Here is a 15,672-nt window from a genome sequence, read left to right on the forward strand (position 1 = left end):
TGGTAGTAACTGCCGCTCCATGCAGGTTACCCCCATGTTTCTGTTAAGGGCAGTAACTGCCGCTCCATGCAGGTTACCCCCATGCTTTCTGTTAAGGGCAGTAACTGCCGCTCCATGCAGGTTACCCCCATGCTTTCTGTTAAGGGCAGTAACTGCCGCTCCATGCAGGTTACCCCCATGCTTTCTGTTAAGGGCAGTAACTGCCGCTCCATGCAGGTTACCCCCATGTTTCTGTTAAGGGCACTAACTGCTGCTCCGTGCAGCTTACCCCCATGTTTCTGTTAAGGGCAGTAACTGCTGCTCCATGCAGGTTACCCCCATGTTTCTGTTAAGGGCAGCAACTGCTGCGCCATGCAGCTTACCCCCATGTTTCTGTTAAGGGCAGTAACTGCCACTCCATGCAGGTTACCCCCATGTTTCTGTTAAGGGCAGTAACTGCCACTCCATGCAGGTTACCCCCATGTTTCTGTTAAGGGCAGTAACTGCCACTCCATGCAGGTTACCCCCATGTTTCTGTTAAGGGCAGTAACTGCCGCTCCATGCAGGTTACCCCCATGTTTCTGTTAAGGGCAGTAACTGCCGCTCCATGCAGGTTACCCCCATGTTTCTGTTAAGGGCAGTAACTGCCGCTCCGTGCAGGTTACCCCCATGTTTCTGTTAAGGGCAGTAACTGCCGCTCCCTGCAGGTTACCCCAATGTTTCCCTTAAGGGCAGTAACTGCCGCTCCTTGCCGGTTAAGCTTTTTTATTTAATCCCATCCTCCAGCCTTTAGGGATCCACAGTGTTTATCCCATGCCTCTTTGAAATCCTTCACAGTTTTAGTCTTCACCATTCCAGGCATCCACCACCCTCTCATGAAGTAAAAAGGAACTGCCCTTCCTAATGCAGAACCGCGGTCCTAGGCAGAGTTCAAGAAGAAATGATGTTATTACGAGCCTGAACCGGGGGATCGGCATTAAGAAACTCTTTCTGGTAAGGATGTGGTATCTTTTACGTCCGTCCTGCCGTGATTTATTCACACGTGCAAAACGCTGGGGGAGCTCCCTCCTCTGCTTGTAATGAATTGATTGCCCAAGGAGAGGTCGGATACAGTAAATTGTGACATGCAGTCTCCGAGCTGGGGGGGGGGGGAGGGGGGGCTGTGCGCCTGTTTCCGGCCCTGCTGGAGCACAGGCAGGACTGATGAGTCATGGCAGGACGAGAGGTGAGGTCCAGGGGATCCCGAAAGCTCTTAGCATGTTATTGTACATGCCCCCCTTTATGGACTTCAGGTACTGAAAGTGCAAAATGCAGAACGCCCGGGCGGACAGGCTGAGGACTTGGAATAATCTTTGCTAGAGCCCAGCACTCGGAAGCACACGGAGACCCTGGATACCTATTAGCGCTGGTTTTTGGGAGAGCAGAGGAAAGCTCATCTGTAGACCTACCAGCCAGAAGCTCATTCCAAGAGCCACCCGTGCCAGTCACCTAGTTTGCTAGCCCTCCCTCCCTCCCATGATATGGTGTGGTAACTTTATCTTTAAAACTTATCTACCACCATCTACCAGGGCCCAAGGTGGTTCACAGAAGCACAGCAGACATAATAAAAACAGGACGCCTAATAAAAAGCCAGGCAAACATGACTCATAAAAATACATGCATTAAACAAAATGAGGAAGATGTGAACTCGCTACAGGGAACCTGCTGACTCAGGAGAGGAGGAAGCCTTACCGTCCAGCCGAGAGGAGGTTGAAAGCAATTGCAGTGCCAATGACTTCCTGCATATCCGAGCCCATGATTGCAATCTCGATCATGATCCACAGTACGATCCGTGGCACCTGCAAAAAGGGATGCACCACGTAAGGGAAGCAGGCCAAGACGTGGACCCCACCACCATAAAGGAACCAGACCTTAATATTCATTGTAAGGGAAGCAGGCCAAGACGTGGACCCCACCACCAAAAAGGAACCAGACCTTAATATTCATTGTAAGGGAAGCAGGCCAAGACGTGGACCCCACCACCATAAAGGAACCAGACCTTAATATTCATTGTAAGGGAAGCAGGCCAAGACGTGGACCCCACCACCAAAAAGGAACCAGACCTTAATATTCATTGTAAGGGAAGCAGGCCAAGACGTGGACCCCACCAGCATAAAGGAACCAGAACTTAATATTCATTGTAAGGGAAGCGGGCCAAGACGTGGACCCCACCAGCATAAAGGAACCAGAACTTAGTATTCATTGTAAGGGAAGCAGGCCAAGACGTGGACCCCACCACCAAAAAGGAACCAGACCTTAATATTCATTGTAAGGGAAGCGGGCCGAGACGTGGACCCCACCACCAAAAAGGAACCAGACCTTAATATTCATTGTAAGGGAAGCGGGCCGAGACGTGGACCCCACCACCAAAAGGAACCAGACCTTAATATTCATTGTAAGGGAAGCGGGCCAAGACGTGGACCCCACCAGCATAAAGGAACCAGAACTTAATATTCATTGTAAGGGAAGCGGGCCAAGACGTGGACCCCACCAGCATAAAGGAACCAGAACTTAGTATTCATTGTAAGGGAAGCGGGCCAAGACGTGGACCCCACCAGCATAAAGGAACCAGAACTTAGTATTCATTGTAAGGGAAGCAGGCCAAGACGTGGACCCCACCTCCATAAAGGAACCAGAACTTAATATTCATTGTAAGGGAAGCGGGCCAAGACGTGGACCCCACCTCCATAAAGGAACCAGAACTTAATATTCATTGTAAGGGAAGCGGGCCGAGACGTGGACCCCAGCACCATAAAGGAACCAGAACTTAATATTCATTGTAAGGGAAGCGGGCCAAGACGTGGACCCCACCTCCATAAAGGAACCAGAACTTAATATTCATTGTAAGGGAAGCGGGCCAAGACGTGGACCCCACCTCCATAAAGGAACCAGAACTTAATATTCATTGTAAGGGAAGCGGGCCAAGACGTGGACCCCACCAGCATAAAGGAACCAGAACTTAGTATTCATTGTAAGGGAAGCAGGCCGAGACGTGGACCCCACCTCCATAAAGGAACCAGAACTTAATATTCATTGTAAGGGAAGCAGGCCAAGACGTGGACCCCACCAGCATAAAGGAACCAGAACTTAGTATTCATTGTAAGGGAAGCGGGCCAAGACGTGGACCCCACCTCCATAAAGGAACCAGAACTTAATATTCATTGTAAGGGAAGCGGGCCAAGACGTGGACCCCACCACCATAAAGGAACCAGAACTTAATATTCATTGTAAGGGAAGCGGGCCAAGACGTGGACCCCACCACCATAAAGGAACCAGAACTTAGTATTCATTGTAAGGGAAGCGGGCCAAGACGTGGACCCCACCTCCATAAAGGAACCAGAACTTAATATTCATTGTAAGGGAAGCAGGCCAAGACGTGGACCCCACCACCATAAAGGAACCAGAACTTAATATTCATTGTAAGGGAAGCGGGCCAAGACGTGGACCCCACCTCCATAAAGGAACCAGAACTTAATATTCATTGTAAGGGAAGCGGGCCAAGACGTGGACCCCACCTCCATAAAGGAAAAAGAACTTAATATTCATTGTAAGGGAAGCGGGCCAAGACGTGGACCCCACCACCATAAAGGAACCAGAACTTAATATTCATTGTGAGGGAAGCGGGCCAAGACGTGGACCCCACCACCATAAAGGAACCAGAACTTAATATTCATTGTAAGGGAAGCGGGCCAAGACGTGGACCCCACCACCATAAAGGAACCAGAACTTAGTATTCATTGTAAGGGAAGCGGGCCAAGACGTGGACCCCACCACCATAAAGGAACCAGAACTTAGTATTCATTGTAAGGGAAGCGGGCCAAGACGTGGACCCCACCTCCATAAAGGAACCAGAACTTAATATTCATTGTAAGGGAAGCGGGCCAAGACGTGGACCCCACCACCATAAAGGAACCAGAACTTAATATTCATTGTAAGGGAAGCGGGCCAAGACGTGGACCCCACCACCATAAAGGAACCAGAACTTAGTATTCATTGTAAGGGAAGCGGGCCAAGACGTGGACCCCACCTCCATAAAGGAACCAGAACTTAATATTCATTGTAAGGGAAGCGGGCCAAGACGTGGACCCCACCACCATAAAGGAACCAGAACTTAATATTCATTGTAAGGGAAGCGGGCCAAGACGTGGACCCCACCTCCATAAAGGAACCAGAACTTAATATTCATTGTAAGGGAAGCGGGCCAAGACGTGGACCCCACCACCATAAAGGAACCACAACTTAATATTCATTGTAAGGGAAGCGGGCCAAGACGTGGACCCCACCACCATAAAGGAACCAGAACTTAGTATTCATTGTAAGGGAAGCGGGCCAAGACGTGGACCCCACCACCATAAAGGAACCAGAACTTAATATTCATTGTAAGGGAAGCGGGCCAAGACGTGGACCCCACCACCATAAAGGAACCAGAACTTAATATTCATTGTAAGGGAAGCGGGCCAAGACGTGGACCCCACCACCATAAAGGAACCAGAACTTAGTATTCATTGTAAGGGAAGCGGGCCAAGACGTGGACCCCACCACCATAAAGGAACCAGAACTTAATATTCATTGTAAGGGAAGCGGGCCAAGCGTGGACCCCACCTCCATAAAGGAACCAGAACTTAATATTCATTGTAAGGGAAGCGGGCCAAGACGTGGACCCCACCACCATAAAGGAACCAGAACTTAATATTCATTGTAAGGGAAGCGGGCCAAGACGTGGACCCCACCACCATAAAGGAACCAGAACTTAATATTCATTGTAAGGGAAGCGGGCCAAGACGTGGACCCCACCTCCATAAAGGAACCAGAACTTAATATTCATTGTAAGGGAAGCGGGCCAAGACGTGGACCCCACCACCATAAAGGAACCAGAACTTAATATTCATTGTAAGGGAAGCGGGCCAAGACGTGGACCCCACCACCATAAAGGAACCAGAACTTAATATTCGTTGTAAGGGAAGCGGGCCAAGACGTGGACCCCACCACCATAAAGGAACCAGAACTTAATATTCGTTGTAAGGGAAGCGGGCCAAGACGTGGACCCCACCACCATAAAGGAACCAGAACTTAATATTCGTTGTAAGGGAAGCGGGCCAAGACGTGGACCCCAGCACCATAAAGGAACCAGAACTTAATATTCGTTGTAAGGGAAGCGGGCCAAGACGTGGACCCCAGCACCATAAAGGAACCAGAACTTAATATTCATTGTAAGGGAAGCGGGCCAAGACGTGGACCCCACCTCCATAAAGGAACCAGAACTTAATATTCATTGTAAGGGAAGCGGGCCAAGACGTGGACCCCACCACCATAAAGGAACCAGAACTTAATATTCATTGTAAGGGAAGCGGGCCAAGACGTGGACCCCACCTCCATAAAGGAACCAGAACTTAGTATTCATTGTAAGGGAAGCGGGCCAAGACGTGGACCCCACCACCATAAAGGAACCAGAACTTAATATTCATTGTAAGGGAAGCGGGCCAAGACGTGGACCCCACCACCATAAAGGAACCAGAACTTAATATTCATTGTAAGGGAAGCGGGCCAAGACGTGGACCCCACCACCATAAAGGAACCAGAACTTAGTATTCATTGTAAGGGAAGCGGGCCAAGACGTGGACCCCACCACCATAAAGGAACCAGAACTTAGTATTCATTGTAAGGGAAGCGGGCCAAGACGTGGACCCCACCACCATAAAGGAACCAGAACTTAATATTCATTGTAAGGGAAGCAGGCCAAGACGTGGACCCCAGCACCATAAAGGAACCAGAACTTAATATTCATTGTAAGGGAAGCGGGCCAAGACGTGGACCCCACCACCATAAAGGAACCAGAACTTAATATTCATTGTAAGGGAAGCGGGCCAAGACGTGGACCCCACCACCATAAAGGAACCAGAACTTAATATTCATTGTAAGGGAAGCGGGCCAAGCGTGGACCCCACCTCCATAAAGGAACCAGAACTTAATATTCATTGTAAGGGAAGCGGGCCAAGACGTGGACCCCACCACCATAAAGGAACCAGAACTTAATATTCATTGTAAGGGAAGCGGGCCAAGACGTGGACCCCACCACCATAAAGGAACCAGAACTTAATATTCATTGTAAGGGAAGCGGGCCAAGACGTGGACCCCCACCTCCATAAAGGAACCAGAACTTAATATTCATTGTAAGGGAAGCGGGCCAAGACGTGGACCCCACCACCATAAAGGAACCAGAACTTAATATTCATTGTAAGGGAAGCGGGCCAAGACGTGGACCCCACCACCATAAAGGAACCAGAACTTAATATTCGTTGTAAGGGAAGCGGGCCAAGACGTGGACCCCACCACCATAAAGGAACCAGAACTTAATATTCGTTGTAAGGGAAGCGGGCCAAGACGTGGACCCCACCACCATAAAGGAACCAGAACTTAATATTCGTTGTAAGGGAAGCGGGCCAAGACGTGGACCCCAGCACCATAAAGGAACCAGAACTTAATATTCGTTGTAAGGGAAGCGGGCCAAGACGTGGACCCCAGCACCATAAAGGAACCAGAACTTAATATTCATTGTAAGGGAAGCGGGCCAAGACGTGGACCCCACCTCCATAAAGGAACCAGAACTTAATATTCATTGTAAGGGAAGCGGGCCAAGACGTGGACCCCACCACCATAAAGGAACCAGAACTTAATATTCATTGTAAGGGAAGCGGGCCAAGACGTGGACCCCACCTCCATAAAGGAACCAGAACTTAATATTCATTGTAAGGGAAGCGGGCCAAGACGTGGACCCCACCACCATAAAGGAACCAGAACTTAATATTCATTGTAAGGGAAGCGGGCCAAGACGTGGACCCCACCACCATAAAGGAACCAGAACTTAATATTCATTGTAAGGGAAGCGGGCCAAGACGTGGACCCCACCACCATAAAGGAACCAGAACTTAATATTCATTGTAAGGGAAGCGGGCCAAGACGTGGACCCCACCACCATAAAGGAACCAGAACTTAGTATTCATTGTAAGGGAAGCGGGCCAAGACGTGGACCCCACCACCATAAAGGAACCAGAACTTAATATTCATTGTAAGGGAAGCGGGCCAAGACGTGGACCCCACCACCATAAAGGAACCAGAACTTAATATTCATTGTAAGGGAAGCAGGCCAAGACGTGGACCCTAGCACCATAAAGGAACCAGAACTTAATATTCATTGTAAGGGAAGCGGGCCAAGACGTGGACCCCACCACCATAAAGGAACCAGAACTTAATATTCATTGTAAGGGAAGCGGGCCAAGACGTGGACCCCACCACCATAAAGGAACCAGAACTTAATATTCATTGTAAGGGAAGCAGGCCAAGACGTGGACCCCACCTCCATAAAGGAACCAGAACTTAATTTTCATTGTAAGGGAAGCGGGCCAAGACCTCAGTCTCCATCACTATACAGAACCAGGCCAAGAATTTGGGGAGTTTTGTCTGTCCACTGATCCAGAGCAACATGTATCACTTTCACCCCCAACCCGTAAATGTTTTCTCTTATTGCTGTTTTCATCTCATCCCTGCAGTCCGCTGAGTGTCAGATGCCTCTTGCCCTCTGCACTGTATCGTTATGGCTAATCTTATATTTAGGACAGGTAAGAGGCCAACCCAGTCAGGAGATATCCACCAAAGCAAAGAGGGAGGTCAAAGATACTTAAGGTCCACACAAAGACTCAGAATCTAGTAGACGAGAGCTTATTCACAAGGTTAGGCTGGCACTGCAGGTTTAGGAGAATCGTCTTACATGGTCCTCCGAGTCGGCGTTTGTGCCATTCACTACGGTGGAAGCTGCTATGCTCCCGGCGTAGAGGCCTCTCCCGACGCAGCTCATTGAAACGCGGTTCCATGTCGGGGGGGGGGGGGGGGCCGTGTAAGACGATTCTCCTAAACCTGCGGTGCCAGCCTAACCTTGTGAATAAACTCTCATCTATCGGATTCTGAGTCTTTGTGTGGACCGTAAGTATCTTTGACCTCGCTAATCATATATTTAGACCATTGTTCGTTCATGTGGGTGCAATAACGACGTGGGGGATACCGGGGAGAATGCAATATTCTGACTCTCATCCAGCCTTTACCTCGCTCATCGCTGGCATCGCACCTCCACTTCTCTCCCTGCTCTCCTCCTCTCAGCTGGGGTTCTCCATCCCAATCCTGGTCCACGTGGCAACTGTCACCCCATCCGAGTCCTTCAAGCCGTCACCCCTCCACCCTCACTCCTCGCCCTGTTTCCTGTAAGCTTGTCTTCATTCATGACCTCAGTTTCTCATTCCCTCCTTCCTTAATCTGCTGCTGCTCTCGGTCACAGAGGTCACCATTTCTCTGCTACTCTCCTCCTCCCGCCATTGCTCCGCCTCAGGCTCACTCCATCTGCCTTGTCACCCCCTACTTTCACGCCAGGTAGCTGCCATCCACCGTCCCCCTGGTAAGTCCTTGCCCTTCCGTTCTCCAGGACCTTATCCTGCAGGTTGATGACCCTTCTGAGTCCCTCACCTGAAGGTTCCTTGCCTTGACCCTCAAACCACGCTCCGTTGCTTCCCCGCTCACTAGCGTGGCCACTGCCGTGACCTTGTCCTTGCTCCCAAATGCAGCTGCTGTTCTTCCTCTCTCTCTCTCTCGACCGTCATCATCTGATAACGTTCATCGCCCTGCCCCGCAGCCTCATCCATTCAGTCACCTCCAGCACCTTTAGGGATGACCCGGGCTGCTGATCCCCTCGCCCCTTCCAGGACACCTTCCTCTCTCCTGCCCTCTCCAGCCTTGTCAGAAGCTGCCGACGAGGCGGTTCCTTCTTCCAGCACTACACTATCCTCTGCTTCCGACACGCTTACCCCTCCGTTTCCCATGGCTCACCCCCCTTTATCTGTCTCTCTGCGGAGGGTATTCTCGTCCTCCCTGTTTCCCCAACCCATAACCTCGGGGCCATTTTTAATGACTCTCTCTCCCCCCTTCTCTGTGCACATTCAAAGCACTGCTAAAACCTGATGATTCCCCTAACGCATTGCTAAAGTCCATCCTTTCCTTTCCGAGCAGGCCACCACAGCGCTCAGCCACTCCCTCTTGGACTGCTGCGACTTGCTCTCTGCAGACCCCTGCTGGACCGTCCTCCTCCACTGCAAGCTTCTCAAAACTCAGCTCAGTGCGGCTGTCGCCGAGTAACTCCTCTTCTCAAGTGGCTGCCTTGGCTCCTTCTCTGCTTCAGCATCATTCAAGTTCCTCTTCCTCACCTACGAATGCACTCGCTCTGCAGCTCCCCCCTTATCTGTCTCCTCTTCTCCTTCCTCTTGAGCATCCTTCATCAGGCACCTCGCTCTCAACCATGCCCGTCTCCCTGCTCTGGGCTTTCCATCTCGCTGCAGCCGTATCTTTGGAATGCAATTCCTGAGTCCTCTCTGGCTGTATTCAAATCCAGTCTCAAAATTCACCTTTTTTTCAGGATGCTTTTAACTCCCAACCACTTCTCTGCAATAAATGCACTTCCCATAAGCTTTTGTTTCTCATTTATGTGTGTCGTGACTAGACTGTAAGCTCCCTGAAGCAGGGACCATCTCTTATGTGCATCTGGACACAGCGTTGTGTAAGTCTGGCAGTTCTTTAGAGATGATAAATAGCGATAGAAGCTGCAAAACCTGGGCACAACCCCTGGGCTGGGGGGTGGGCAGATGGCTATATTTTGAGGGATTACTTCTGGAGAAGGGAGCGATATGGTTTGAAAAGCTCCTGCACCTGTTCATTTCTGGACAGTTCTTACGTTATTTAGGTGAATTCAGCTCTCTCCGGGGCTACCTCGACCCCTGGAAAAACTGCGCTTACAAGGGGGTGCGAGGTTAGAACGAGGGACATCTTTTCTAGCTCTGCTGAGATGGATTGCATAGAATCAATCATTTCAATTGCAAAAGCAGGATTTTTTTAATATAAAATATATGGGACGATTGTTGAAGAGACATAACCGCGGGTGGTCACCTTACACCCACCCAACCTAGGAGGGGAACCCAAGGAACGGGAAGAGAATTTGGCAGCCCACAGTCCCCGAAATCATTTCCCCCCCTGGCCTCTCACCTTTGGGTAGTAGACTTGGCAAATCTGAGCCAAGTCCTGTCCGGTCACAACGCCCAGCCGCACCGCCAGCCGTTGGCACATGAGCCCCAGGAGGGTGGCGGACAGCAGCACCCAGAGCAGCTGAGGAGAGGAAGCAAAGACTGAGAGTCAGATCACGTTCCTGCAGGAGGATTTCACACTAATGCAGGGCACGAGGGAAAGAAAGGAAACAGGACGCCGGGCTTCTGACCCAGCCTGGCAAGTTCTTACGCTCTTAAAGAAATGAAAAACATGCAATAGCAATGGCACTAATACTGCAGGTTATGGAAAGTACTGATGCTGGTCCCTATCAGCCCTGCTCACCTTACATTTCTGGGCTGGCGACAGGAGGCCTCGCTAGCTGCCGTTTCTCCTCTTATCCCAGGCAGGGCCATTGCAAGAGCATTTGGCATCCTAGGAAAACCTTTAGTCACGCAGCCCTTTCCCCAACTTATCTAATGCCAGCAGCGCCAGCACAGCGCTCCCTCCTACCGGCAGTGACTCCAGCACAGCGCTCCCTCCTACCAGCAGTGACTCCAGCACAGCGCTCCCTCCTACCGGCAGTGTCTCCAGCACAGCGCTCCCTTCTACCAGCAGTGACTCCAGCACAGCGCTCCCTCCTACCGGCAGTGACTCCAGCACAGCGCTCCCTCCTACAGCAGCAGTGACTCCAGCACAGCGCTCCCTCCTACCGGCAGTGACTCCAGCACAGCGCTCCCTCCTACAGCAGCAGTGACTCCAGCACAGTGCTCCCTCCTACCGGCAGTGACTCCAGCACAGCGCTCCCTCCTACAGCAGCAGTGACTCCAGCACAGCGCTCCCTCCTACCGGCAGTGACTCCAGCACAGCGCTCCCTCCTACAGCAGCAGTGACTCCAGCACAGTGCTCCCTCCTACCGGCAGTGACTCCAGCACAGCGCTCCCTCCTACCAGCAGTGACTCCAGCACAGCGCTCCCTCCTACCGGCAGTGACTCCAGCACAGCGCTCCCTCCTACAGCAGCAGTGACTCCAGCACAGCGCTCCCTCCTACCAGCAGTGACTCCAGCACAGCGCTCCCTCCTACCGGCAGTGTCTCCAGCACAGCGCTCCCTCCTACCGGCAGTGACTCCAGCACAGCACTCCCTCCTACAGCAGCAGTGACTCCAGCACAGCGCTCCCTCCTACCAGCAGCAGTGACTCCAGCACAGCGCTCCCTCCTACCAGCAGGGACTCCAGCACAGCACTCCCTCCTACCGGCAGCAGCGACTCCAGCACAGCGCTCCCTCCTACCAGCAGTGACTCCAGCACAGCGCTCCTTCCTACCGGCAGCAGCGACTCCAGCACAGCGCTCCCTCCTACCAGCAGTGGCTCCAGCACAGCGCTCCCTCCTACCAGCAGTGACTCCAGCACAGCGCTCCCTCCTACCGGCAGCAGTGACTCCAGCACAGCGCTCCCTCCTACCGGCAGCAGCGACTCCAGCACAGCGCTCCCTCCTACCGGCAGCAGCGACTCCAGCACAGTGCTCCCTCCTACCGGCAGTGGCTCCAGCACAGCGCTCCCTCCTACCGGCAGCAGCGACTCCAGCACAGCGCTCCCTCCTACCAGCAGGGACTCCAGCACAGCACTCCCTCCTACCGGCAGCAGCGACTCCAGCACAGCGCTCCCTCCTACCAGCAGTAACTCCAGCACAGCGCTCCTTCCTACCGGCAGCAGCGACTCCAGCACAGCGCTCCCTCCTACCAGCAGTGGCTCCAGCACAGCGCTCCCTCCTACCAGCAGTGGCTCCAGCACAGCGGTCCCTCCTACCGGCAGCAGTGACTCCAGCACAGCACTCCCTCCTACCAGCAGTGGCTCCAGCACAGCGCTCCCTCCTACCAGCAGTGACTCCAGCACAGCGCTCTCTCCTACAGCGGCAGCGGCTCCAGCACAGCGCTCTCTCCTATAGCAGCAGTGTCTCCAGCACAGCGGTCCCTCCTACCAGCAGTGACTCCAGCACAGCGCTCCTTCCTACCGGCAGCAGTGACTCCAGCACAGCGCTCCCTCCTACCAGCAGTGGCTCCAGCACAGCGCTCCCTCCTACCGGCAGCAGCTACTCCAGCACAGCGCTCCCTCCTACCAGCAGTGGCTCCAGCACAGCGCTCCCTCCTACCAGCAGCAGCGACTCCAGCACAGCGCTCCCTCCTACCAGCAGGGACTCCAGCACAGCACTCCCTCCTACCGGCAGCAGCGACTCCAGCACAGCGCTCCCTCCTACCAGCAGTGACTCCAGCACAGCGCTCCTTCCTACCGGCAGCAGCGACTCCAGCACAGCGCTCCCCTCCTACCAGCAGTGACTCCAGCACAGCGGTCCCTCCTACCGGCAGCAGTGACTCCAGCACAGCGGTCCCTCCTACCGGCAGCAGTGACTCCAGCACAGCACTCCCTCCTACCAGCAGTGGCTCCAGCACAGCGCTCCCTCCTACCAGCAGCAATGGCTCCAGCACAGCGCTCTCTCCTACAGCGGCAGCGGCTCCAGCACAGCGCTCTCTCCTATAGCAGCAGTGTCTCCAGCACAGCGCTCCCTCCTACCAGCAGCAGTGGCTCCAGCACAGCGCTCCCTCCTACCAGCAGCAGTGGCTCCAGCACAGTGCTCCCTTCTTTGGCAGTATTGGCACTGGCACTGCATCCCTCTGTGCTTCATGCTAGTGGGATTTTGCCACCCCCAAACGTTTGGCACACTAGGCAACCAGGTAGTTTGAATAATGGAAGCAGTGAGGCTGCGCATTGACAGACTTATCAGCTGCAGATAGCTCCTCATAGAATTGGGTGAAACATTCACTCATTTTTGGGGCATCACTTAACTACTTTTCCTTGTCTATCATTGATTTTTATAATATGGCTTTGTGACACTCTGGTTAGGCGCCTTCTGTCTTTATTACCAAATTCATAAACAGCCTCTAACTCTAAGATCTGCACTGAATAAACTAAAGATGTGAATTTTTGCAGCCCAGGTGAATCCGGCGCTCTCGTGTGATTCTTCTCCTTCTCACGCTTATTATCAAAGGAAGCAGCAGATATAAGCTTGCCCCTAACTACCACTTTCAAGCCCCCCCATAAAGTAGCTTGAGACGCTTCCCCGTTAGCATTGAGTTGCAGGAATTCTCTGAATCCTCAAGGAGCTGAGACACAAAAGTTTTGCCATTCAGGAGATTTATCATTTATCTTCCAAAAGCGCAGGACCCAAAACAATCGAAACCGGAGCGTGCTTGGACCGTGCTGTCTGCCTCATATCAGCATCTGCAAAGAGTTATCCACAAGAAAAGAATCGAGCCTGGAGTAAGAGGAAGGAATGATCCCCAGTGACGGGATTTCTCGCTCTCCACATGTCCACTAAACCCAAGTCAGCGATTCATCTTTTTACACACAGCCCGTGGGGCCTGGGATCCAAATGTGAAGCACAGGAATCATTCAGATACGTAGAACTGAAATCACGCCCAGTAACGGGATGAGCTGCACCCACTCGGGTAAAGCTTTCGAGACAGATTCTCCCCCTCCCAGGAAACACTGGGCACAGGTGAATATCTCAGCCTGCGCACTAATCTTTACAAATCACATAGCAGCCCTCTGCGTCTCTAATAATCGATCTGACGTCCATTAGCAAGGAGTTTCCAAACAGTATCCCCTCGCCTGCGTGTCTGACTTTAATAGCAGAAGAGGCCTGACACCGCTGTGGGAACAAGGTAGACATGAGCAATCGCGCACGACTTCTGCGAAGGTGAGTCATCTACCCTCTGATCCGCAGCTTCCCGAAAGGATAATTTCCTTTTTTGGGGGGGGGGGGAAGAGTTCAGCCCTTTGACGTCAGAGGACAGAGCTGTCATGCCCGCCAACATCCATGAGAAGCCATGAAAAAGCCTAAAACAGCTTTCTCTTATGGGATCGTCCTGCTCCTTCTTATGGAAATGAGAGGCATCCTGGGTTAATGGCAAGGTCTCTGGTAAGGCCCCTCAGAAATATTCTCTGGGTCTCCAAGGACAAACCTGGTACTTGCCAGGTTCTTATGGCCTGGTTTTGGCCTCTGTTGGAAACAGGATGCTGGGCTTGATGGACCCTTGGTCTGACCCAGTATGGCAATTTCTTATGTTCTTATGCCCACTCCCGTACACGATTCTCCACCCTCCAGCTTGTGGAAACGAGAAGGTCACACCAGAGATGTATCATCCACCCGAGTACTCCCGGCTCCCCTCTAAATCATTTCAGTGACCTGCATAAGTCCCCTAGGAAGATGCACGTTCACCAGCGTTACTGAGATAACACCTCCACAACAATGCCCCCTCCTCATCCTCTCACTCTCGAGATAAAACTCAGGCCACCAGCAAGACTATTGCCTTCCGCAAGCACTGCTCATCGGAAGACATCGCCCGTGCCTTTGAGAAAGCAAACAAATCCCTGGACCTCTCCAACCCGAACACAGCTTTGCAATCTTGGAATAACATCAATGCCAAGATAGCGGAGGAAGCCTGCCCCATGATACACAAAAAAATACCCTTAGCCAACACAGACAAAAAACCATGGTACACCAAAGAACTCAAAACGATCAAACAGGACCTTAGAGCCAAAGAACGCACCTGGCGTAAAAACCCCACTCCCACACACAAGTCAGCATATAAACATTCATTACACCACTACCGTCAAGCCACTAACCAAGCCAAAAAAGACTTCTACGCAGCCAAAATCCACAATTATCAATTCGATGCAAATGCCCTTTTCACCTTTGTTGCTAATCTCACTGCCCCCCCACGCCCCTTCTCCCCAGAACAAAACGCCAAAGAGAAATGCACAGAAATTGCTAATTTCTTCAAGAATAAAATTGACAACATTCTCCTTCGCTTCACCACCAAGCCCCCCACCACTTTCCACCTACCTACCAAAACATCCAGAACCAATCTGCAAACGTTCGAACAAACATCTACCCTTGAAATTGAAACCATTCTAAAAAGAATGAAACCTGCTTCCCATTCTGCTGACACCGTCCCCTCTAAGACCCTCCTATCTTCTCCCACATCCATATCCAGACTCCTATCTGACTTGATCAACTGCTCTCTTACATATGGCAAGGTCCCAGACCCACTCAAACTTGCAATAGTCAAGCCCCTCCTAAAAAAGCCCACCTCAGACCCCAAAGACCCCTCTAACTACCGGCCTATATCCAACCTCCCTTTTGTATCTAAAATACTTGAAAAGGTTGTCAATACCCAGCTCTCTGACTACCTCGAAAACCACAACATTCTGCACCCCGCACAATTCGGCTTCCGTAAAGGTCGCAATACGGAAAACCTCCTTCTGGCAGTCACCAACACCATACATATAGGCATGGACCAAGGAACCTCATTCTTACTCGCTATACTAGATATCTCTGCTGCTTTCGACACTGTCAACCACCAAATACTCCTATCCCGGCTATCAGAAATCGGCATCTCTGGCACTGTACTATCATGGTTTACCTCATATCTCACCCATAGAGAATACCTGGTCAACATTGACAACTCTGAGTCCCCACGCATACCCCTCCTCCAGGGTGTCCCCCAAGGATCCTCCTTA

General features: G+C 51.9%; 1 protein-coding gene across 2 annotated transcripts in view; it reads right to left on the minus strand.

Annotated features, from left to right (window-relative positions):
* The window catches only part of SLC11A1 (solute carrier family 11 member 1), an 87,343-nt gene that overhangs the window by 55,002 nt on the left and 16,669 nt on the right, over nucleotides 1-15,672 (minus strand). For both annotated transcript variants that reach the window (XM_029605058.1, XM_029605057.1), the window contains exons 4-5: nucleotides 10,096-10,215; nucleotides 1,711-1,817 (exon numbers count right to left, since the gene is read on the minus strand). In XM_029605058.1, the coding sequence (XP_029460918.1) occupies nucleotides 1,711-1,817; nucleotides 10,096-10,215 (227 nt within the window). The remainder of the gene's footprint in view (nucleotides 1-1,710; nucleotides 1,818-10,095; nucleotides 10,216-15,672) is intronic.

This window comes from Rhinatrema bivittatum, chromosome 6 (genome assembly GCF_901001135.1).
Source record: "Rhinatrema bivittatum chromosome 6, aRhiBiv1.1, whole genome shotgun sequence".
NCBI classification, from domain to species: domain Eukaryota; kingdom Metazoa; phylum Chordata; class Amphibia; order Gymnophiona; family Rhinatrematidae; genus Rhinatrema; species Rhinatrema bivittatum.